The sequence below is a fragment of the Eptatretus burgeri genome, unplaced genomic scaffold (genome assembly GCF_056783735.1).
Source record: "Eptatretus burgeri isolate ZD-2024b unplaced genomic scaffold, Ebu_testis_v1 Ebu_testis_scaffold_3162, whole genome shotgun sequence".
Lineage (NCBI taxonomy): Eukaryota > Metazoa > Chordata > Myxini > Myxiniformes > Myxinidae > Eptatretus > Eptatretus burgeri.
Genome location: NW_028225110.1, coordinates 29,307 through 53,133, shown reverse-complemented (window position 1 = coordinate 53,133; position 23,827 = coordinate 29,307). Strand labels below are relative to the sequence as shown.

The 23,827-nt window shown below is 46.1% G+C and overlaps 1 protein-coding gene across 10 annotated transcripts in view; it reads left to right on the top strand.

Moving 5' to 3' along the window:
• The window catches only part of LOC147006586 (uncharacterized), a 79,287-nt gene that overhangs the window by 39,649 nt on the left and 15,811 nt on the right, over positions 1–23,827 (top strand). For 2 of the 10 annotated variants that reach the window (XM_085868467.1, XM_085868456.1), the window contains exons 1-3: positions 12,948–14,695; positions 14,834–14,879; positions 15,081–15,266. The exons of 6 other annotated variants lie outside the window; for them this stretch is intronic. In XM_085868467.1, coding sequence (XP_085724593.1) covers positions 14,642–14,695; positions 14,834–14,879; positions 15,081–15,266 — 286 coding nt within the window. In that variant the 5' untranslated portion in view covers positions 12,948–14,641. Of the gene's footprint in view, positions 1–467; positions 597–12,378; positions 12,604–12,947; positions 14,696–14,833; positions 14,880–15,064; positions 15,267–23,827 lie in introns of those variants that run through there. 2 more of the 10 variants (XM_085868458.1, XM_085868461.1) reach the window with 2 other exon arrangements.

Sequence of the window (23,827 nt, the reverse complement as noted above, 5' to 3'; positions counted from 1 at the left end):
AAACAAAAAAAACATGAATTTGAAATTGACCAACTAAAGGAGAGAGCAAGGTTGGAGTACGCGGAGATAGTAAAAGAACAGGGAATGAAGCAGGAAAGGGAAATTAACCAATTGAGAGAAACGACAAGATTGGAGAATGAGGAACATGAGAGACGGTGGGATAGGAAACAAAAAGAATATGAATGTGAAATTAACCAACGAAAGGAGAGAGCAAGGTTGGAGTCCACGGAGATGGAAAAACTCCGGAAAGATAACGAACAACTAAAAAGGCTCGGAGAGGAAGAACGACTCAAATGGAAAAGAAAGTGGAGCCAGGAAGTCGGACAGCACAATAATATGGGATGTGTGACATCACCACAGGGAGGAATGTTAGTGGTGCGGGACTTGCTTGACATCACTCGTCGGATGACACCCCAATTTGAGCAAATCCTGGTGATGGAGACATTGAGGGAGCATACGGGGTTGTTGACGAATGGAACACATTTTGAGCAGGTTCTGCATGTGGACCTGACAGCCCCAGAGGAGTGTGGCGAATCGATGATGAGCAACCTGCTGGAGAGAAGCAACCGGACCGAGCTGACTCTGAAACGAAACAGGTACGTGGGCACATGCATACATGGTGCGGATGATGAACTTAATGTAGGAATTGGATTTTATGTTAATGAAGAGACTCTGTCCGATGAGGTGCATGTATGCGTGACTCCTGAATGTGTGTGTGGAATGCCTGTGAATGAATGCTGTGAGCCCCCAGTCCAGACGACAGCACCGGTGTGTCCTGCCAAGGCCGAAATATGTGTGTGTACTCACGTGGTGATCGGGAATGTCGCCCTGGAATGCGAGGCAGTTGGTCAGTACGCAGGCAAGGTTGAATGTGTGGAGTGTGAACACAACCTTGGAATGTGTGGAGCCTGTTTTGTGTGGGAGTCCTGAGCGTGGAATGAGTGGTGACGTCGGAAAGAGGTTAGAGGTGCAAGGGGAATGGAAGTGCCACCAGGACAGAACTTGACACAGGGGATGGAAATCATAGTGGACAGCCCCACATGGGTTCTTCCAGAATTCGAGGTGCTGCATCCATGAGCAGGCTTTAGAAATTGGACTTTAATTTCTCTCTCAGCCTCGCAGGAACTTCAGGGTGGAGCGCAGATGAGTAGCAAGTGGCACTGGCATGTGTCACATACTCCCCGTACCCATTTTAGAACAGGAAGTGGCCAGCAGCGACACCGCAAGTGTCACTTGGTCTTCAAACCTCTCTGAGGACACGAAGGGTTCGGCGAGCTGAGTGTGGTTTTTCTGTCTTCAGGCAGTTAGAGAGAAGAGGGGGAGGCCGCTCCCCCGATTGGGGTTTACTTGATTTCCTCAAACCCTGGAGAAGAGAGGGAGGCCGCTTCCCCGATTGGCTTTTACCTGACTTCCGCGAACCCTGGAGAAAAGGAGGGGATGGACCACAACCCCAATTGAGATGTGACCCCTTTCGTGCAAAGTGCTGGATATGATTAAAAAAAGGTGTCGACGAGGAGTCAACATGCTCAAAACGGTCAATCAGAGCCATAACCAGCTCTTACTTTTCAGTGGGCATCTGATCGTACCGTCTCCCCATCCACATGAGCACATCAAAGGCTGATTTCTTGTCAGTTGAAGGCTGAATATAAGCATCTCGCAGGGAAACTTTGACGTACTTGGTACCGAAATCTTTCAATACAAACAGCGGTGTACAACTTTCGATGGAAACAAAATCAGCACGATCGAGAGTTGCCTGTGAGTCATCCCTACTGCTGCACTGAATTGATGCAATCGTTCAGCCAGAATATTCGTCATCAAGATATTGTGTGATTAAATCACCAATACAGTCACACTCTAAATTATACCGCTGACATACTTCTTAACAATCACTTTTGCCCCAGAAACTGCAGTCAATCTGAACCACGCTGGCAACTGCTCAGATGCCATCACCGAAGACGACTGCACAGTTTGGTTGAAGGTGACTCGGCATTTTGGCGTGCACGCACAAAATTATATTTTGAGAATAAATGCCGACGTTTACATTTCGGGTTTTGAAACTTTTGCACCTTCGGCGGAAAATGTAGAAATATAAAAGGCTAAAATGTGTTTTATATTTATATTTCATTTCGGCAAATATACCGTCGGCGGATCCATAAACCAAGTTATAAAATAACTAAGGCCTTTGAGTAAATGGGAGATTTGTGCTCTACGTTAGAGAGGGCCATGTCCGTGGGCTGCCCCAAATTGAGGCTCGGGAGAGCCTTGGGAGAAAGGTGGGGGAAGTTTGCTGAAATGGTCCCTGAGTCGGTTATTAAATATAGGATGAGCCCAGATCCCCCTTAAATGCATGTTTAGCCAGGTTGTTTGGTAATTGGACGTTTGATGTGTGTCGGAAGGTGGAGCAGGCTGTCCAATGTTCGTAGAGTGGTGGTATACCGAGAGGCGCCTTCTTTTTCCTTCCCTCCCCCCTCCCCCCCCGCCTGGCCAGCCCCCACCTGGTGTCCTGATGGAGCCAGTCAACCAGACGTGCCAACAACCCATTGGCGGAGAGCTGCTGCAAACTCGAACGATGGACCAATCATGTATCCCCGGAGGCGGTCCGAAAGGCCTGCCCCAGAAGGCAAGAGGAACTTCTTTTTCGAGTCTGCGATCTGCTTCATGAGGAGTGACTCGACGAGCTGTTCTTCCTTGGCCATGGAACCAGCGTGCAGGTCGTCCCCAGGTTCATCCTGTGTCCAGCCACTGGGCCTCTGACTGTCCTTGCTCCCTGCACGGCTCGACACGTCTTTTCATCCCATCGATCCACCTGCAGAGTCCATCACCCAAATTTCGCCGAGTCTGGAGTACAAGCCAGGCCTGGATTTGCATACTGGACATTGTGAAGAACCAACTGGAACACACCATATATCTTTCGCTCTTGTGCCGTCGACCTTATAGGGCTGGGCGCACCGAGGCTGTGTGCGTTAGTGGTACCGATAGGAGTACGTCTCCGCCATCTTGCCACTCTGCGTGCTCGAGCTTGGGCGCTCAAATCCGTTGACATTGGCTTGTCACGAGCCGCATTCATGCTTTCGACACCTTTCCTCTCGTCCATGAGGCACCACCAAATACTCCATGTCTTGTATGTATGTTGTCCAGGCCTAAGGTTTATTTTGCTAGGGTCCCTTTCGAAACCCCTATCCGTAGCCCCCGAGATAAGAGCGGGTAATAGATTAATTATAACGTTTGTGAATGATTTGCTTGTGTCATGTTCCCGATGTTTTCCCCAATAAATCTGGCTGATTCATACGAAATTTGCCGCCTTGAATTTATTTGTGTTGCGCTGAAGAACAAGCGCTCGATTTGTATTTAAAACGAAACTGGCTACGGACTGCGGCAGACTTCGATCGGTCTCTGATCAAACCCAGTCTGTAGCCGGGCTGCATATCCCCAACTGGCAAGGTCTAGGGGTACTTTGGTATCGTGATCTGAGGCACGTGACCCGAGACCTGTGCCAAACTAGCCGGCTTTATAACCCCTGAGACGGTGGTGCTCCGAAGCGCCACCCAATCTTCAACAATATAAGGGTGTGCTTCAGAGCTCGTGAAAGAAATGTGTGTAAACGTGTCTGTCGTAAAGAAAAAACTTCCCATAAGAGAAGGCATCTATTCTTAAACCTTCTCAATGCATCACATTTAAGATCCCATAAGACATGGGGGGGGGGCGGGGGCTAACCTGAACATGCATTTATGGAAATAACTGTCTGAGGACCTGAATGTGTGGATGCATTCATCAGACTGGATTCTGAAATCCATAACGATATCATATGTGTGAAACATTTGTTTGGCTGCCAGATCATGTGACCGATGATGTCATGATTTTTTATTCTGTGGACCATTTTATCTCAAGAGATATGGTCTGTGGATATGGTCCACATAATTTTTGCCGCGTCTCTCGTAGCGAACGCTGGCTCCAAGAGAGCTCCACCTTCTTCTTCTTCTTCTCCTCCTCCTCCTCCTCCTCCTCCTCCTCCTCCTCCTCCTCCTCCTCCTCCTCCTCCTCCCCCTCCTCCTCCTCCCCTCCTCCTCCTCCTCCTCCTCCTCCTCCTCCTCCTCCTCCTCCTCCTCCTCCTCCCCCTCCTCCTCCTCCTCCTCCTCCTCCTCCTCCTCCTCCTCCTCCTCCTCCTCCTCCTCCCCCTCCTCCTCCTCCTCCTCCTCCTCCTCCTCCTCCTCCTCCGCCTTCTGCTCCTCCTCCTCCACCTACTCCTCTTCCTCCTCCTCCTCCTCCCTCTCCTCCTCCACCTCCTCCTCCCTCCTCCTCCTCCTCCTCCTCCTCCTCCTCCTCCTCCTCCTCCTCCTCCTCCTCCTCCTCCTCCTCCTCCTCCTCCTCCTCCTCCTCCTCCTCCTCCTCCTCCCCCTCCTCCTCCTCCTCCTCCTCCTCCTCCCTCCTCCTCCTCCTCCTCCTCCTCCTCCTCCTCCTCCTCCTCCTCCTCCCTCCTCCTCCTCCCCCTCCTCCTCCCCCTCCTCCTCCTCCTCCTCCTCCTCCTCCTCCTCCTCCTCCTCCTCCTCCTCCTCCTCCTCCTCCTCCTCCTCCTCCTCCTCCTCCTCCTCCTCCTCCTCCTCCTCCTCCTCCTCCCTCCTCCTCCTCCTCCTCCTCCTCCTCCTCCTCCTCCCATCCTCCTCCTCCTCCATCCCCATCCTCCTCCTCCTCCTCCTTTTATATACAGGATCCGGATCTCCTGAAATACTAAACACCTGTACACATCCTCACATTGAGGGTGCCTTTTGAGAGCGTCTATCATCAACGTTTAAATATATTCGGGCATTTGCTTTAAAGTTTCGAAAAGTTCACGGTACTATTTAAAGATTATTCCATTTAATGTGTTGTAATTTCGTAAATACACGATTTTCTCGTCATGAACAGGAGTCTCCATGAAGGGTCTCGCTATTGGCTCCAACGAGGCACGTGACGAAATATCGGAAGTTGTTGTTATTGCCTTTGGGACGCGGCTCTTGGACACATTTGTCCTTGTTTATTCTGTGGACCAATTCCCTTTAAATTTTTCACACTGATCAGATGTGGTGTTCGACATCTGCAATTATGACGTCATAATGAGGACACCTATGATGTGATAAAAATCACGCTCATTTCCCATGAGGAGTACTTGCTACGTGCCTAGTTTCAAGTTTTTTTCCACGGTGTGGTTTCAGAGACAGAGGTCCAAAGTTTTTCCGTTTTTTCAATATGGCTGACACACCACGTAACCAATGACGTCATAATTATCATTTGAGCATTCTTCATGAGTAGTCGCTCCAACGGTGAAAATTTCGTCTCGATCTGACAAGCGGTTGCAGAGAAAAACATGAAAGTTCTGTGCGGCCAAACAAGCAAATACAAACGATGAGACAAACAAAATGTAATACCCTCTCTTCTGGTGAGGATAATGTGGAAGAAATAAAATTAATTATACAAATGTATTCTCAATTTCGTTATCCTTTGTGTTTATCAGTGGAGAATAAGGTGTTATTTTTGTACTGGAATCAAATTGACTGTCAGTAAAATCTCTTTTTGCAGCCTTTTGATCTCCATAGTGATGTAAATGATGCAGCAGCAAGATAAAATGATATCTTACTAAATCTCATTTGCTTTATCTCAATGAAATGTATTGAAACATACTGAATATCCAAATTAGTATTTCCAATGTTTAGATGAAACTGCTCTGCTGCTCAAGAGAAGGACGCTTTGCTGCTGGTACCTATTGTCTGGTGGTTATTAAATAACTCCCGAAAGGTGATCCCAACAGACACCTTGTTGTCCAAGGACGATTATATGACAGCACAAAATGGAATGTCGTATTTTGAGAATCTGGTTGCTCACTGGTGAACGGAAGGTATGATCAAAGTAGTGGGCTTGTGTCTCCATTCACTCGGCCTCTTCATATTTTGTCTCAACTTTGTTGTTTCCCTCTCCATCTCACGGCCGGTCTCGCTTTCCCGGGCTGTGGTCATGATCTGAGCGTGTCCATCACCCCTTCCCTCCCAAAGTGACCATTTCTGCAGTTCCCTTTCTCATGCTTGCCAGCCCTCACCCCCATTGTCCCTTGCCAGATATTTTCACTCCAGAATAATATAAACACAATTGCGCTGTGCATTTTGGGCAGAAAGAGGATGGTGTTTGTTATTTCTTGTCTTGTTATCCTTTTTCCCATGCACATGGTGGTTGTTATTTTTATTTGATGTGTGCTGTCAATAAATGGTTTCAGACTGGGAAAGAGAAGAACTGAATTATTCACAGTAACAACAACAATTATATCACAACAAGAGCATGGGTGGGGTCTGCCTCAAATTTAATTGTCGTGACGACGTAAAATGCCGGAATATTTTGTCCAAGTACCCTGAAACAGAAGGGGTTTGAAAGTGCGAAAAAGGCAATTTGTAAATTTGTAAACAGTGTAAATGTGTATAATTATATTGAAATAAAATAAAGATTTTCAAGGTTGTAGATAAAAAAAGTGGAAGTTTTCCACCATTGATGCAGTCTTGTTCACCACCCTATCGAACACGTTTAATTAGTTCTTCGTGCCAGTTGTTTGTGTCCTTTAGAACGTCCTTAAAAACAGAAAATTTCCTGTTTGGAATGATTTTCAATCTTGTTTGATTACCAGGTGGAGAGAGGAAAATAATTATCTCACTCTCTGTACATGTGTGATCAGGACAAATTTAGAGCCAAAGAAAGAAACTTCAGGTTCGTTTTCTGATTTGTCTTCAAAATATAACATTAAAATGAAATTAAGATAAGTTGTTCCTCGATCATAAACTTACATTTGCAGATGGACAGACAGAAGTGAACCAGTTCCTTAACCACGATGTTGAGTGTGTGGGAAACTAATAATTGTCTTGTCTGAGTTGATTCCTGACCTGACTAATCTGTTGAAGGGATGCTTTGTCAGGAGGGCATTGCATCGCAATGTGCACCATCTTTCTGATGGACATTAAGCCTGGCATCCCTTCTTCCAGCAATCATTGTTGGACATTAAAATTCCCGCAGTGTCATCAAAACAGAACATGAAAGTTTCTATTGTCAGCCCGAACAGATTACAAATTCTTGCCACCTTCAATCGGAACTCAGACTTTGCTCGCTGCTTTGTGAAAGACCTTGGCCAAAAACTTTCCCCGGTCAGTCCCACATGAAGGTGCAAATAATTGTCGCCATTAATGAAGCAGGAGTGGGAGTATGAATACGAACTTGTATTATAATTTGCCCATCACAAGTCATTCCTTGTTATCATCAACAAAGACTTCCTTGCAGATGGGATAATTTCCCGAGAATTGGAATATTTCAGGATTTGTAATGCCATCTCCCACTGGGAATGGCGCTGTCAGACACGTTCACGTCGAGGGAATTGGGGTCCTTCCCCTCCTCTTAACCCCCGAGACTATGAATAATAACCAATAATACCAAGACCAATAAGGCACCAGACTCACCAAGTGGAGCTTTAATCGTCACTTTTCAAACTGAGATTTAAATTTAACTCCTTTAACTTCATTCACAATCTACTCATTACCTCCACCACTGAAGGTGGGCACAGGTTATGTTTTTCTCTCCTGTCTGTCTGCAAAGAGAATACCTCAAAAGGTTGTGGATGGATTTGGATGAAATTTGGTGAACAGGTTGGTTTGTGTCCATCCATCCATCCATTGGGACCATACTCTGTACAGAGCATCGGTGCTGCCGAAGCAGTTTCCTTGGCTATTGGGCATAATCCTGGACGAGTCGCCACTCCGACGAAGGATACTCGAATGACTCGATCATCCCAGCAAGCTGGTATTCATTTTGCCGACCTCGGAAGGATGGCAGGCTGAGTCAACCCCCTGGTGAAGTAATTCAGTGGGCAACGAGGCTTGAACTCAGGACCATTGGATCCCAAGCCGTCACCCGAACTATTGAGTCAACACCAGGTTTCGGTTGGGTGTGTGACCCCGACAAAGTGAAAATATTTTCGTAAAGATACAGAAACAGATCGTATAATTTTTTAAGTTATTCTTCACCGTTGAGAGAGACAGAGACAGAGACAGAGACAGAGACAGAGACAGAGACAGAGACAGAGACAGAGACAGACACGAAAAACGATACATGGCACGATATCTCAAAAAGTTATCGATGGATTGGATGGAACAAAACATCATGGATGAGTTGGTTAAGTGACAAGAACAAACCGATTAGATTTTGGTTCAGGTCTGAATCCAGATCTGGCCTCACAGTGGGACACAAAATGTAAACTGTTCATCCTCTCTCAGGCATACCCTCCACTGGGTGCTGTTCTTATTTTTAACTGCTTTGTACAAGTATTGTTACGGATTTGGAAATCATCTGCACACAACAGCCAGAGTCCCCACAGTTCAGTTATTTCGTTAAGTATATGTGTATAGTTAGAATCCATCCCCTGTGTCTGACGGGAATTACATGTGTGCGCTGCGAGTTATTTTGTTGTTAGTTTTATTTTATATTCCCCAACAACAACATCCCGCTTCGTTCCGCCACCCAACCAAACCTTCGCACACCGACTTCATTCTCTCCATGTTTTTGGCTGAAAGCATGGGCGGAGCCTCCATCACCTCAGATCGAGGCTCTGTTCCGAAGAAGGGCAGGGAGTGTTTCCTCCAGCCATTGGACAAAGAGATAGCAAAGCCGAGGCGCTCCAGCCAATGGGAAGCCAGAAGGCCAGAAACAACGACTGAGCCTCTTCGGGGGGGGGCATCGACATCGACATGCCCCCCTTCCAATGGGAGGCAGAGTTACCTCAGGATGGATCCCCCCCACCTCGCAGGAGGGGTTGAATAATTGTCGGTGTGATCTGTCTGGGTCGTCTTGTCTGGTCTGCTGGCCATCTTCCGACTTGGTGTTGACTGGCTTCTCCCGCTTCATCTTGGTTCCTTGGCACTTGGTGCGAGGTTGTCCGTGTGGGTTTGAATCCCACCGTGGTGGTTGGAGCGTCCGATCTTCCCAAGCCCTTCCACAAAAATCCCGACCCTCACAAGGACAGGTCGGCAAGCCGTGCGAACGCGGCCAGGTACCAGCAGAACTCTGACCCTCCAGTTCGCCTATCCTCCCAGGCTGGAGGTCCGAATTAAGGCCGGCCGGCTCCATTTTCTTGTGGTGTGTGTGTGTGTGTGTGTGTGTGTGTGTGTGTGTGTGTGTGTGTGTGTGTGTGTGTGTGTGTGTGTGTGTGTGTGTGTGTGTGTGTGTGTGTGTGTGTGTGGCACCAATCTATTAGGTATAAATTGTATAAGTGTTGATTGCTCATTGTATATTGCATTTTTCTTCGTGGTAACCTTGCTCTATGTCTCCCTCCCTTGTAAATAAATATCTGTGAAATGTTGCCTCAGTATCAGTTCGTTGCCTGTCGTTTCTATCATTGACCCAGCATGGTTCGGGCTCGAGAAATATTGAGGCCGTTTGTGCCATAAGTTGTCATTTGGACCGGCGCGGCTCTGGAAATTTTCGCTCGGTTATGCCGGACACGAGTCGGTGAATGCGAATCGGTTCGGACAGAGTCGGCTGAGGGTGTGGTTTCCCCGGTAGTTAGACGACGTGCGTACTTCGGTGTTTTGGAATTGGACAATTAACCCTACCCCACGCCATCAAAATATTGGCATCCACGGTCCTCTAAGGGACCCGTGAACTTTGGAGTTATCCAAGGGTAATGACCTTCAATTCCGGATGTCGTTGGGGACGGCCCGAATGCTCCGTCTTGCGGCCGTTATCACCAGCGAAACCCGACACCGCAACAGTATAACCAGGTGGAAAGTTACACGACATTATCAGTTATAATATGTGATTAATCACATTAATTAATTCCATGCAAACGTTTCTGGTGCTGCAGGTTTTCTGGATTCATCACTTCATCAATTTACACCTTTGTTTATAAAACCCTTGGCCCAACACAGTATTTGCTTGGCCTGTTGGTGTTTTCATCTGAACCTCTGGCTCATGATGCAGTGAATTGAAGTTTAAATCCCATGTACCCAATGTTTATTAATTACATACTGATGACCTTGACATTAATGGAAATGAACACTGACGTGGACTGATGGAGTTGGCCGAAATCTCATCTCAGGAAATTTCAAGAAAATAAAAATAAATATATGTATATTTTTTGTTTGAGTAAGAATCTTTGGATCACTCACTCCGGCATGTGGGAGTGAAACAGAAATTTAGTGTCAAACCAAAACCATGTTTTTACAGGGACATGGGAAAGGAAATGTTTGTTTTCCCTTGTTGGTGAAGTGATATCTCAAGAGGAACATGTCAGTTTGTGGAGTCCAGTAACATCATGTAGATTATTTGGACCAGGTCACTCGAGTGAACTAATTATGTGGATTGTACTTTGAAACAGGTCACTCGAGTAAACTAATTATGTGGATTGTACTTTGGACGAGGTCACTCGAGTGAACTAATTATGTGGATTGTACTTTGGACGAGGTCACTCGAGTGAACTAATTATGTGGATTGTACTTTGGACGAGGTCACTCGAGTAAACTTACCATGTGGATTGTACTTTGGACCAGATCACTCGAGTAAACTTACCATGTGGATTGTACTTTGGACCAGGTCACTCGAGTAAACTTACCATGTGGATTGTACTTTGGACCAGGTCACTCGAGTGAACTAATTATGTGGATTGTACTTTGGACCAGGTCACTCGAGTAAACTTACCATGTGGATTGTACTTTGGACCAGGTCACTCGAGTGAACTAATTATGTGGATTGTACTTTGGACCAGGTCACTCAAGTGAACTCACCATGTGGATTGTACTGTAACGTTTGAGGGGGGGGGGTATGCATTCAAAGGGTAATTAGGATGTTTAATTAGGTATGCCATGCTGTTCGAGTTTACCAGGATCTCAATGTAATAAGTAGCAATTCAGTGGTGATAAGTTGTCTAGTAAATGTTCATTTCTTCAAGGGGGAAATGATAATTGTCACGTAATTAGATAGGGACACGGGATAGGGTAAGTGTGTCTGCGTAAACCCCTTTTGGTATTCTCTGGAGACTGGCCGTGACGTCACAGGACAGTGCAGCGGATGGCTCCGCCCCGTGATCACGATTGGCGGAAGGCAACGGCGGTGGGCCAATAAACGGCTCGATTGGAAGGGACGAGGACCAAGGATAAAAAGGTTCTGTTTTGGGTCGAAAAAGAAGAGGAAGAAGGTCGGCACAAAAAGATCGTGTTTTTTTTGGTGTGGAGGCTGTTGCGCGAAAGCGACCTTGTTGTTGTGCTGATTCGATCGTGTTCTTCATCGTGTCCTGGAGCCTTGCTGAGCCTCGTGCCTCACCTTGGTTGGCTCTGGGGTTCTGCTGACTCGGAGTACGGGGTCGAACGGCGGGCTGACCTGCCTCCCTCTCCTGCTCGCAATTTGGCGCCAGAACTGGTTCCCTGGCGGCTGTGAGCGGACTTGGGCCAGGACCAGGAGGTCGACAGCACCACGGTTTCTCCTGCCCCCCCCTGACGAGAGCAAGGCCAGCTCGTCCGACGCTGATCCAGGGACAGTTGCGTCCACACCACGGTCCAGCCTGACCACCAGAAGTAGCTACGTTTTGTGTGTGTGTGTGTGTGTGTGTGTGTGTGTGTGTGTGTGTGTGTGTGTGTGTGTGTGTGTGTGTGTGTGTGTGTGTGTGTGTGTGTGTGTGTGTGTGTGTGTGTGTGTGTGTGTGTGTACTTGGCGCCTTAGAGGGTTTGAGATCTGTATATTCATTGGAATTGTCTGTTTTCCCCACGCCCGATCCCACACCATCCCGTCGAATCGCCCCGGATCCCTCTTCTTGCCGAGTCTTGTTATTTCTGGTTAATAAGAAAAACAAATAAACATCAACTCAGTGAAAAGTGACTCGTGCCACCTTCCTCGTCCCGTTTGCGGAAGAGCGATTGGAACCGCCATGTTTGGGTTAAATAAATAAACCGCCTCCATCGTTTCGGCTCATTCTACGTTGGCGGGACTGTTCAAGTCCCGTGGACGTCACAGTACTTTGGACCAGGTTACTCGAGTAAACTAACCATGTGGATTGTATTTTGGACCAGGTCACTCGAGTGAACTCACCATGTGGATTGTACTTTGGACCAGGTCACTCGAGTGAACTCACCATGTGGAGTGTACTTTGGACCAGGTCACTCGAGTGAACTCACCATGTGGATTGTACTTTGGACCAGGTCACTCGAGTAAACTAACCATGTGGATTGTACTTTGGACCAGGTCACTCGAGTGAACTCACCATGTGGATTGTACTTTGGACCAGGTTACTCGAGTGAACAAACCATGTGCTGCAGATATTGATGTTCGGATTGTTAATTTGTGTTTCAATGCGGGAGAATAATTTATTTTTATGGTTTTGTATTACAGCCGATTGCTGCTGGTTGCATCATTGCTGGAAGTTCGGCTGTGCCGGTGATGTTCGACCCCTTGTTTCCAAGATGGTCCTTGTTTTGACGATCTCAGGAGGATGACAGGCTGAATCAACCCACGTGATGTGAGGTGACCGACAACGGGGGCTCCACCTGAATACGTGGTGTTGTGTATCGACCGGACGTGAGAGAGAGCGATGAGGAAGAAGACTCGGGGACAGAGGTCAGGAGGTGTATAGTGAAAACCTTGTTACGTTCCGATGTCGGTTTAATAAAAACGTTGGAGAATATTGAATTCCTCATTCTTGGAGTGTTTTATAAAATAACAAAACCGTCAAATACAATGGTGGAGATCAGTGAAAACAAGGAGAAAAGTGAACACGAGGAGTAAGAAGAAGAAGAAGAAGATGAAGAAGAAGATGAAGAAGATGAAGAAGAAGAAGAAGTGGAAGTAGTGGAGGACGATGAAGAACTTCCGGGTTGTTGTTCCTGGAAACCTCGTGCAGAACCTCCAACCGAGATCCTCGTGGTCGGGACGGGACTGATGGGAAGAGGTATTTTGGGAATTCTGATTGAACACGAAAAACGGGAATTTAAATAAAAAATAATTTTATGTTTTTTTGTCGATGAAGGAAAGTTAAAGGAGTTTTTATTGAATGTTTGTTGAGGTGTTTGATTGTTAATTTAATGAGGTGTTTTTCACTCCTTTTGTTGATAATCAAATCATCACCAAACTTCCTCCTCGATAATTAAACCTCATTCTTCCTTTTAACAACAAAACTTCCAGAAACATTTTATAATTGACTTGAATATCCGATTTGATCTCTAAACGAGGAGTAACGAGGGAACGAGGTTCGATTCCCGACTTTACCTGTTCCGTGGGATTTTTAACGTTCATAATCTGAATGGAGATGAAAACCCTGATTAATAATCTATAAACTCAAAAAGATCGTGTGGGTCGAAAATGTAACATTCCTCGTTAACCTTCCACCCACATTCCATCTCCGTGAAATTGGATTCCACAGGGAAATTATTCAGGAATTCGAGAACTCGGAGGGAAAGTGTTACCCCGCCCCCACCTCCCCTCCCCCGCCCTGCCCCCAATCAGGCAAGCCCCTCCCGCCCCCATCTGGAACCTATACATATCCCTTCGGTGAGGTGTGGAATGTGTTTGTGAGATGACGTTCCTGGACTTGTTGAACCTGGATATTTATCTTCTCGGAAAGTGTAAATTCATGATGTATTTGTGAGAAAGTTCAAGTAAAAGTAAATTGAGATGTTTGTTTGTTCTTCTCTCCACACGTGGGTTTCAGAAGGTGGAACGGAGCCCTCCAGGTGTGTGTTTAATATGTGTCATCACTTCAATATATGTGTTTATATTCACGACTGGGTTGTATATGCATGTACATGTGTATGTATACATGTAATATTGTCGAGGGACAACACACAACACACAACAAGAGTTGCGGAAGAGGGAAGGACAAAACGGAGGGGAACAAAGACATAAAGAGATCTGTGGAACGGAGAGCGATGGAACATGTGGTATTCAAAATGCACAGTACAGGGACTTTCAGGACTTCACAAAGCAGCAAATTTGAATGGGGAAACTTGAATCAGAAAACACACGACAGTGTGGTTTGTGGTGGTCGGAGTACAATTACCACCATCAACCTCCAAGGAAAGGTAAGCAACTGCATGAGGATGTCCGCGAATGCAATTGGCACCAGATACTGATGGCTGTTGGCTCACAAGGAGCTCCTCTGCCCTTGTGGCAGGTTTTGTATTTAATCCTGCTGGGTGTCCATGAAAGGAAATGAGAAAGAAGAAAAGGAATAAGAGGTTCTTCCCTTCCATGTCTTTTCTGCTTGTTTCATCCTTGTTTTGTGGAGCCATGGTGTTACTGTTGATGCATTTCCGTTTTTGTCGATGGACATTGATTATATTCTTCTTGATGACACAATAATGAGGGTGGGAGTGGTGGGGTGGCACTTTCGTTTTTGGATCTTTCATTTTGTTTGCGGTGGCTGCTGGTTGCATCATTGCTGTGAGTGTGGCTGTGCCGCTGATGTGGTGCCCCCTGTATTTTCAAGAAGAAATTTGGAATTAGGACAGCGTGCCAGTCATAGCTCGCCACATCTTCGAGAAAGATTCCATGGGATCTTTAATGTCTACCAACTAATGCTGTGAGAGGGGATACCCAGTTGAACGTTCATCTGAAGGACGGCACACACGTTGATCACTTTCCCAATCTGTGAAACACCATGGAAACAGTTTATTGCCGCGTCGGGATTCAAACCCAAGCAAGACAACTCGGGGTCAGTTTGCCTACCTCAAGCTCACATGGAGTGAACAAACTGACTGCAAAACCCTGAATTGATTGGATAAAATACAGAGTAAAGAAAATAACATGTATTACCTTTCCTTTGTTAACATAAGCATTGTGTCCCTGACAGGTCATCGGTGAAATGGACAACTTCTTGGAATGGCTCCAATCACAAGGTCTGAGAGCAGAAACAGCCCAAGCAGTGATCAATATACTTGGAATTGAGAATCGGAAGGTTCTTCAAGCTTGTACAGACTCTGATGCATTGCGAACAGAGCTCCTCTCTCTCGCCAAAGATAAATTTAAATTTGCAATGTATGCCGACTTCTGTAAATTTGTGAACTCTTTTTTGAAACCGCAGGTTGTCCATTTTGCAGGATCTTCTCTGTTGGGAAGTCTATTCATCAACTTGGAGAATGTTATTCAAGAACTTTCCAGTTTCTGCAAAAAGTTTATTGGATTCCAAAATGTGCAGCTGGAAAATATTCCTGGATTCCGTGGAATCGCTTTCAGTGATGTCTGCAACCTCCATGATCAGGATGACAGATTAACACCCAAGTCTGGTATGTCACTATTTCTTACACCTGAGCATGTCAAGAAATACCTTGATGTTCAACCATGAATTTTTTTTTCTTGCAACTTAAGGAATCTCTTTTGGAACAATTTTGTTTTGAAAACGTTTAGATTCTTGATCCACAGTGAATGTTGTCGTTTTTACAGCGCGTGCACTGTATACAATTGCACCGAGTTTGAAATGTCCCAGGTGTCCACCACGTCTCGGGTATACCCCCCCCCCCACGTGCCTCAAGACAGCCAATGATGGCCATCCGGTAGATGGAAATGGCGTCACCATTTCCGAGACGTAACCAAGACGGAAATGGCGACAATTGACGGAAATACCCGGGTATTTCAAATGAAATTTGTGAAACTAACATGTTATAAATGTGAAAACCATTGAATTTATTGCTTGATGGAAAAAAACCAAGAAACGCTCTCCTCTCATGTACGAACGCACGAAAGACGTCATTTCCGCCCACCATGGCATTTCGCGCCGAACGCTGAAAACTAAGTTCCTCTTATGCCATCATTCTTTTGCGGCCCCCTGCCACGCTGTATCGAACGATTTCATTCCTTCTGTTATATATATAAAGGTGCTTATCACAATAATAACAAGATTTTTACATTTCAAATATTAAGTCCGCTTTTAAATTGTTTTTCAACTGAAAAAGCATAAATTGCATATTTCAAAATTAGTGAATTCATTTGCTTCACCACACGCGCTGTATTGAAGGATTTCACTTGTTGTGTATGCATTGTCGAGGCTCGAATGAGAGCGAACGCACACCGTACAACAAGGTGGGCAGGAGACAAGAGTAGCGGAGAGGGAAGGGCAAAACTGTGGGGAACAGAGCTATTCGGAGATCTGTGGAAGGGAGAGGGATAGATTGGGGTACACAGGGTAAACAAGATGGACACCACAAGGACTTTCAGAACCTTGCACGACAGGGAACTTTTGGGAAGGAAGACAGGGAATTGGGTTGAAAGAGATGGATTTGGGGTGGAAAAGTTCGTGGTTTTGGATTGGGGAAGACGGGAAGTGGTGGTGAACAGCTCTTTTGAAGACCTGGAGTGAAGAGTGGGATTGAAGAGAGTGTGGGAGATTATTCCAAAGGCAAGAAAAAGGTGGAATGAAAGTGTGAAGGTGAGCAGTGATTCGTGATTTTTGGGAGTTTTAGCAGAAGGGAGTTGCTGGCAGAAACCTTGAGCATCCTGTGGAAATATGAGGGGGGGGCGAGACCAGAGGGGAGACAGCAGAAGACAGAAAGACCACCGACCTTCCTGCAGTGAGAGAGTGATTGAGAGGCCCAAAGACTCAGCCTCGTTGTGGGAGATACCAACGATCCTTAATGCCTTGGTTTCCACAGCGTGAAACTCAGAAAGGTGAGAGGCGGGAGCACCAGCCCATTGGGGAGAACACTACTCCATCAGGCTACAGACAGAAGCTTTGCATGTGGTCAGGAGCTGAGGTGGGTCGCGGAAGGATGTTGCGGAATGGAGCTGTGCCCAGTGGCTTTGGAGGCCAGTTTAGAAATGTAGCTGTCCCAGGAAAGATCATGGCAGATAGTGAGACACAGAAGCTTGAATGAAAGTACTTCTTCAAGAGGATTGTTGAGAAAGTGGATTGGCATGGTGGCGGGTGAGGGGCGGGGGGAGGTTCAGACAGTCCTTTCGGAGAGACATCGTGAGAGTGTGAATATTTGTCAGGATTGAAAGACATGTTCCACGTGTTTGATCAGTTTTTTATTTTTCTCCAGATCTGCAGAGAGGGAAGAAGCTGCTGATTGCCGATCTGAGGGATGACAGATGATATGGCCGAGGGTGGAGTCATCAGCAGAGAGATAAAGAGGATTTTCCATCGAGTCAGAGAGATCATTGATGGAAAGTAGAAAAAGAACAGGGTGCAGAGCGCTGCCTTGAGCAACTCGAGCCTGGACTGGAAGACGTGATGAGAGAATTCCATTTGGGGCCACACGTTGGCTGTGACAGGAGAGTCTGCGAGTCATGAGTGGAGATGGCCTTGGATACCATATAAAGAGAATTTGGTGAGCAGGGCAGGGTGCCAGATCATATCGAAAGCATGTGATATGTCTCGGAATATGCCTCTGATTTCATGTGTGGCATTGAGGATCTCCATCCATTTTTGTGAGAACAGAAGCGATATATCCAGGGTGGAGTGACCTTCTCTGAAACCAAATTGATGATTGGAAATTAAGCCATTGGAGAATAGGAAGGATTTAATGTCTGAAGCGATGATGGATTCCATAACCTTGCTGATGATTGGGAGAAGGCTAATTGGTCTGTCGTTGTAGGGATCTGTTTTTGGACCTTTTTTATGCAGAGCGGGAATGTTTGCTGATTTGCAAGCAGATTGCAGATGACCTTGAGCAAATGAGAGGGTAAATAGAAAAGAGAGACGTTGATCAAGATCAGAGGAGCAGGTTTTTATTATACGTGGGGAGAATCTGAGTCGAGGTTTGACAGCAAGCTCTCAACCGTGTCAGGAGAAAAGGACAGAGTCCAGTCACAGCTGGGTGCGATTGGGTAAGGTGGGTCCAGAAAGCGATGGGTTTGGGACACGATTTGGAAGCAAACACGGAGTTTCGGCATTCAGCCTTTTCACAGGCAGTGTCAGCTGTGCGGCCATTTGATGTGAGGGAGGGGATGGAGGGGGAACATTCACCAGAAACAGATTTGATAAGATGCCACCAGGATTTGGAGGAGGGAAAGAGGTTTGAGAGTTCAGACTTGAGATGAGAATAACGTTATTTTCTGGCTCTCCCGAGCGCCGACGCACATTTGTTCCGAGCTTTATGGAAGGAACTGAGATTACCCTCAGTTGTATTTGCTTTCCATGAGGCTTTCCATTTTTTTTTTGTTCTGATTCGCATTTAATTCCAAAGTGTTCCATGTTTAACAGCCTATTTTAATTAACCGCATGTCGGAAGTAGTTTGTTTACCACTCATGTAGGCATGGGTAGTGTAAGAGACATCCTATGGGAAAAAGGATTCTGTTGAACAGATGTTGTTTGGGCTGTAAGTTGCAGCTTGGATTGGGAGATCTGACAGGATAGAGCGGTGGCCTCAGATGTTTGAGGGACAGGGTAGAAGGCTTTCAGTGGGCTTCGGCTGAGAAGTTGTGGGTGGAATGGAGCAGGATTGGTTTATTGTGGTATGGGGTGAGATGAGAGGGGCAGGAAGAGTGGGGAGATGAGATGACAGGGGTGTGTTTGCGGGGAGCTTGGAGAGGATGGCATGAAGGGGATGCAGAAAGAGGAGAGGTGAAGAGCAGGGATGCTGAAGAGTGGGACACGAGGAAGGACGTGGGCTGCAAGTCGATGTTTGGGAGAGCTCTGACACGGAGGGGTTTGACACTGCAAAATCATGTGAACAGGATTTGATTGTTGTGTGCAGACAACCTCTGCAAACAACTTCCCAAGATTCCCACATTTAACTTTCTGTGATGAACATCGTGGGATGGGTGGATGGCATTTTGTTCAATGCACGGAGGAAGGTCGAGCTGCAGCAACCAGAGGATGGATGACAGAAGCATTATTTCCGTGTGAGACAGGTTTCCAAAATGTGCCTGTGTTGAAGAAGAAGAAAATAACGAAGACCACGTTGGGTGCCGATGCCAGAGAAACAAGGGAAAAGAAGCATTTCAACACATTTTCAATAAAGGAAGAAGCATTTTCTTCAATGGGAATAACACTTGAGGGTTGCAGTGGGTGGGGAGAGTGTTGGTGGTGTTTATCCAAATGATACAGAGTGTTACACAGTTGGGGTTTGCGGTGGTGTTTCCAATAGAGTCCCTGAACACAAGGAGGAGCAACAACTTTCATTTGGAAGCCATTTTGTGTCCGTCAAGCACGGCACACCGAACCTGTGCCAGTTCCACCTGATGCGGAATGTGTTCGTTTTGTAACCAAGCTGTTTTTCTCTGCACGCAAAATGTAGATTATGTAACTTAATGTGTTTTTAGCTCATCTCAATGGAGATGACCTAATGAAGCCAGTCTCGAAGTCTGTCCACCCGTCCGTACGTCCGTCCGTCCACAATCAAACCGAGTGGAGACAAATAACCAATAGTGGAATAGATAGAGGTCGATGAGACCTGCACAACGATATAACTTTCAAGGTCGTCCAAGGTCGAGGTCAATGTCACGAGGCTGTCAAAGTTGCGAAAATTGTCGATTTCAAATCGTATCTCTTTCCTCGTTTATCAAGAGAGATCAAATGTTATTCGTGATTCAGATAGTGTGGACTATTATCTCGACCAACACGAGCCATTTTTTTGAAATTTGCTCTCGTTCCGATTTTATAGCCCTTTTCTTCAACAGACTGTCAACTTTTCATGAAGTCCCGTTCCACTGAAAACATGCACACAGTGATTGTAACCCTTCATTATTTTCTATTTTCATTCAATCTCTCATCTTTCATGTTTTCTCTTTTCCCACAGCTCGTTAATACATGTTTAGCCGTGATCATTCAAAAGCGGAACATCCACACCGCACGGGCAACTTGGCAGTACTCGATGCTGCCTTGCCAAGGTGCGAAGCAACTTCTTTGGTGTTTTCTAATATTCCATTTCTGACTGATCAACCAACGGTCATGATTTCCACATCAAACAACCTCACCTCAGTTCACGAATTTGGTTTCAGATCAAGTCACTCCACCTTGGACATGCTGCTTCCACTCACCCAGCAATGGATGCAGGCCCTCAATATTAGAGCGTCTCTCTGAACCGATCTCGTGCTTTTCATACAGTCTGGCATCCTGCAGTACTCTCCAAACTCTCTGCCTTCGGCATCCAAGGCCAACGTCACACATGGCTTCCTGACTCCTCCATTCCAGAAGTCAACGTGTGACATTCAACAGAATCCTTTCATCTCCTCTCCAGCTTGTTGTTGGCTTAACATTTTAAGGTGATGGTTTAAGATTATTGGGTCTTGAGTTCAAGCCCCTGTTGTGCCGTTGGAGCTCCTGTTGATGTAATACCAAGTGGGTTGACTCAGCCTGTCATCTTGAGCACCAGCTTCCTGGTAACATGGGCAGCACATCTGCGGCATAGCCGCGATTATTGAAAAATGATTTAACCAGCAGCCACAGGCTGCAAAAGAAACAAAATCTCCTCTCCCTGTGAAGGCTGGAGTGCCCAAAGCAGTGTTCGAGGTCCAGTCCTATTCCTGCTCTTCATGAATAATCTCTCTGACTCGATGGAAAATCCTCTTTTGTGTATTTGCTGATGACTTCACCCTGTGTTGTGACATCCCTCATTCTTCAGAAAGGTTGCCTGCAGCATCTCCCTCTCTCCAGACCTTGACAAAATCGCAAGATGGTGAAACACTTGTTGTATGTTTTTCAATCCTGGTGACAAATATGATATGCTCATTCTCTCTCTTCAGAAGGAACCCCTCCCCCCTCCCCTCCCCGCTCCCCTCCCCACCCCATCCACTTTCCTATCAATGCCTTGAGGAAGATCAGTCACTTAAAATACGAGATCTCACTGTCAGGCGTGATCTTTCTTGGACAAACCACATTTCAAAGTTGACCTCCAAAGCCACCTGATGATTCTGCATCCTCAATCATACGAAGTCCTTCCTTGACACACCTGAACTCCTATCCATCAGCCTTTCTTGTACATGTGCAATGAACAAATCCATGTCTTCAATAAAAAATATATCTGGAACGGCACTCGGAAGAGTGTACACCTCCACCAGACTGAAAAGTTTATGGTTTGTATCCCACTGATAGGCCGAATCTGGATCCGGACCTGAACTGAAATCGAATCGGCTTATTCTTGTCAGCGAGCCAACTCTTCCACAACCTTTTGAAATATCGTGCTTTGGATCGGTTTTGTCCCCATCTCTCGATGGTGAAGAATCACTTTCGACATTCTCGTATCCAGATCTGGATTTTCACCAAATGTCGTCAATTTGTCCTCGTCATACACCAAACCTGTCGACTAAGTTTCGTCTGAATCCATTGATAATTTTTTGAGGTATTCTGTTCTCAGACTTACAGCCAAACATGGGTGAAAACACAACCTCCGACCACCTTCGGTGGTGGAGGTAAATTAAAAAATACAAATCTTGAACACTTTCTTCAACACAAGTGTATATTTGCCTTTCTTTAACACGTACCAAAGATGAATCACCCTTTCGTGAACACACACCTTCACACACCCTTTCTTGATCATGTCTGGTGATCCAAAAACAATTTCTCAAAGATTACACAAAATGGAAATGAGGGAAAGCAAGAGGTGGTTTTGCATCGTACTTCACTGGCCAATCTTAACTCCAGTGGTGCAGCGTTGAGCTGTAGACACCACACTTGATGACCAAAATCAATCATTCATGACTTGTCCCACCCGTGTGAACATTAATATTATTATTATTAATAATATTGCATCCACTATTATTTTCACTCCTCAGATAGTTGGGAAAGATCATCCAAGGGCTTGACATTTTAAAAGCCACTGGACCAGATTGTATCCCTGCAATTGTCCTGAAGACGTGTTTGCCAGAATTGTCTCCTGTTCTGTCAAACCTGCACAACCTATGCTTAACAAAGTTTGTTTTCTTATCTTTCTGGAAGTTAGCTTCAGTTGTACCTGCCTTTAAAGGCTCTGGGGAGAAATCTGATCCCTCCAAATGTCGGCCGATCAGCTTTCTTCCCATAAGGAGCACAGTATTTTGAATAGCTCATCGACGAGCACGTTATCATTTTCTTCGAAGTCCACAATCTCTGAACTGATGCTCAGGATGGATGCCATCATTTCCGATCGACTGGTGTTGTTCTTTCCCTCACAACTGAACACTTGAACCAGGCCCCAGACAAGTGCGGCAAGGCCAGACATGTAGCCCTTGACATCTCCAAGGCTTTTTGATAGATTGTCACAAGGGTCTCATTCACAAGCTGCAGTCACATGGTATTCCTGGGCATCTGTGGCAAGAATCTCAGAATAATAATAGATCACCACATTTTTGTGTGGCATGAGTGTCAATGTTCTGCAGCCCATATCATTCATGCAGGTACCTCCCAGGTCTGTGTTCGGGCCTTCGATGCTTCTGCTTTGCAACATTTACGTGCCACACAACATTTCATCTCGGCTCGCCATGTATGCTGGTGACTCAAACCGACACAGAACTTATGCTTGCTGCCTGCCTGCTTCATTCCGCCTTCAAGCCAGCGTCAATCCAAATTGGGATCTTGAGAATGTTAGTAACTGGGGAAAAGACTGATTCATCAACATCAATCAAAAGAAAACCCACCTAATATCCATGTCCAGGTCAAGATACCCTTCTTTTCACAACCTGGTTAGCCTGTCATCCTTTTGACAGCCTGTCATCCTTCCGAGGTCGGTGAAATGAGTACCAGTGCAGCAGCCATAAAGCTGCACATGAAGGAAAGGAGTATCGATTCCTCCTCTGCCTTAATTCCTCGTAAATCCTTGAAGTGAGCAGAAGAAATGGGACACTTTTGAGGTTGAAGTAAAATATTTGGAAAGAAAGAAGCAAAACGAGGAATTATGGAGACAAAAGGGACACCAAATTTTACAGTGGCCGGCTGAAGTAGGCCTTGATCAAGAGAAAAAAACAAATTTGACGAACACAGCACAAGAAGGTACGAATTAATACAGACAACAAATGACTTTTGAAATGACTTGATCTGCCGTAGATTCTTGGCACGCATCCACCAAAATCCATCGACGAGTGATCGGGTGGCCTCGACGTGTGGCATGCCTGCCAAATAAGGATTGTACCATGAAACGACTCACCAGCTTTTGAAAGCAGCTGAAAATACTTGGAAATGTACCTGTGAAAAGGGGTGCACCTCTGCACAACAAAAGATTTCGAGAACTTTTTGAACAACTCGAGCTTTCTGAACAACTAAACAACAAGTTTTACCAGAAGGGGGTTGTTGGCGGACCTTGAGTGCCCTGCGGAGATATGGTCGGGACAAATCACAGACAGAGCAGGGGGCTGAGACCAGAGAGGAGATGGAAGAAGACAATGACCACCGACCTGCCTGCAGTGAGAAAGTGACAGGCTCAAAGACAGCGTCATTGAAGGAGATGCTAATGATCCGAAATGCCTTGGTTTTGACAGCATGAAGCTGAGAAAGATGGGAAGCAGGAGCACCAACCCCGAGGGGAGAGCAGTACTCCATCAGGCTGCGGACGAAAGCTTTGCATGTGGTCAGGAGCTCAGGTGGGCCGATGAAGGACTTTGCACGACGGAGGATTCCCAGTCGGCAACTTCCTTTGGAGGCCAGGTTGGAAATGTGGCTTTCCTTGGAAAGATCATGGCAGATCGTAAGACCCAGAAGTTTGAAATGAAGGACTTCTTCCAGAGGATTGTTGAGAAAGTAGATGTTGGGGGGGGGGGTGTTGTGGGGCTTCCAAAAGGTCCTTTCAGAGAGACAAAGTGTGAGTGTGAATATTTGTCAGGATTGAAAGACATGTTCCACGTGTTTGACCAGTTTGTGATTTTTCTCCAGATCTGCAGAGAGGGAAGAAGCTGCTGCTTGCCAGTCTGAGGGATGACAGAGGGTGGAGTCATCAG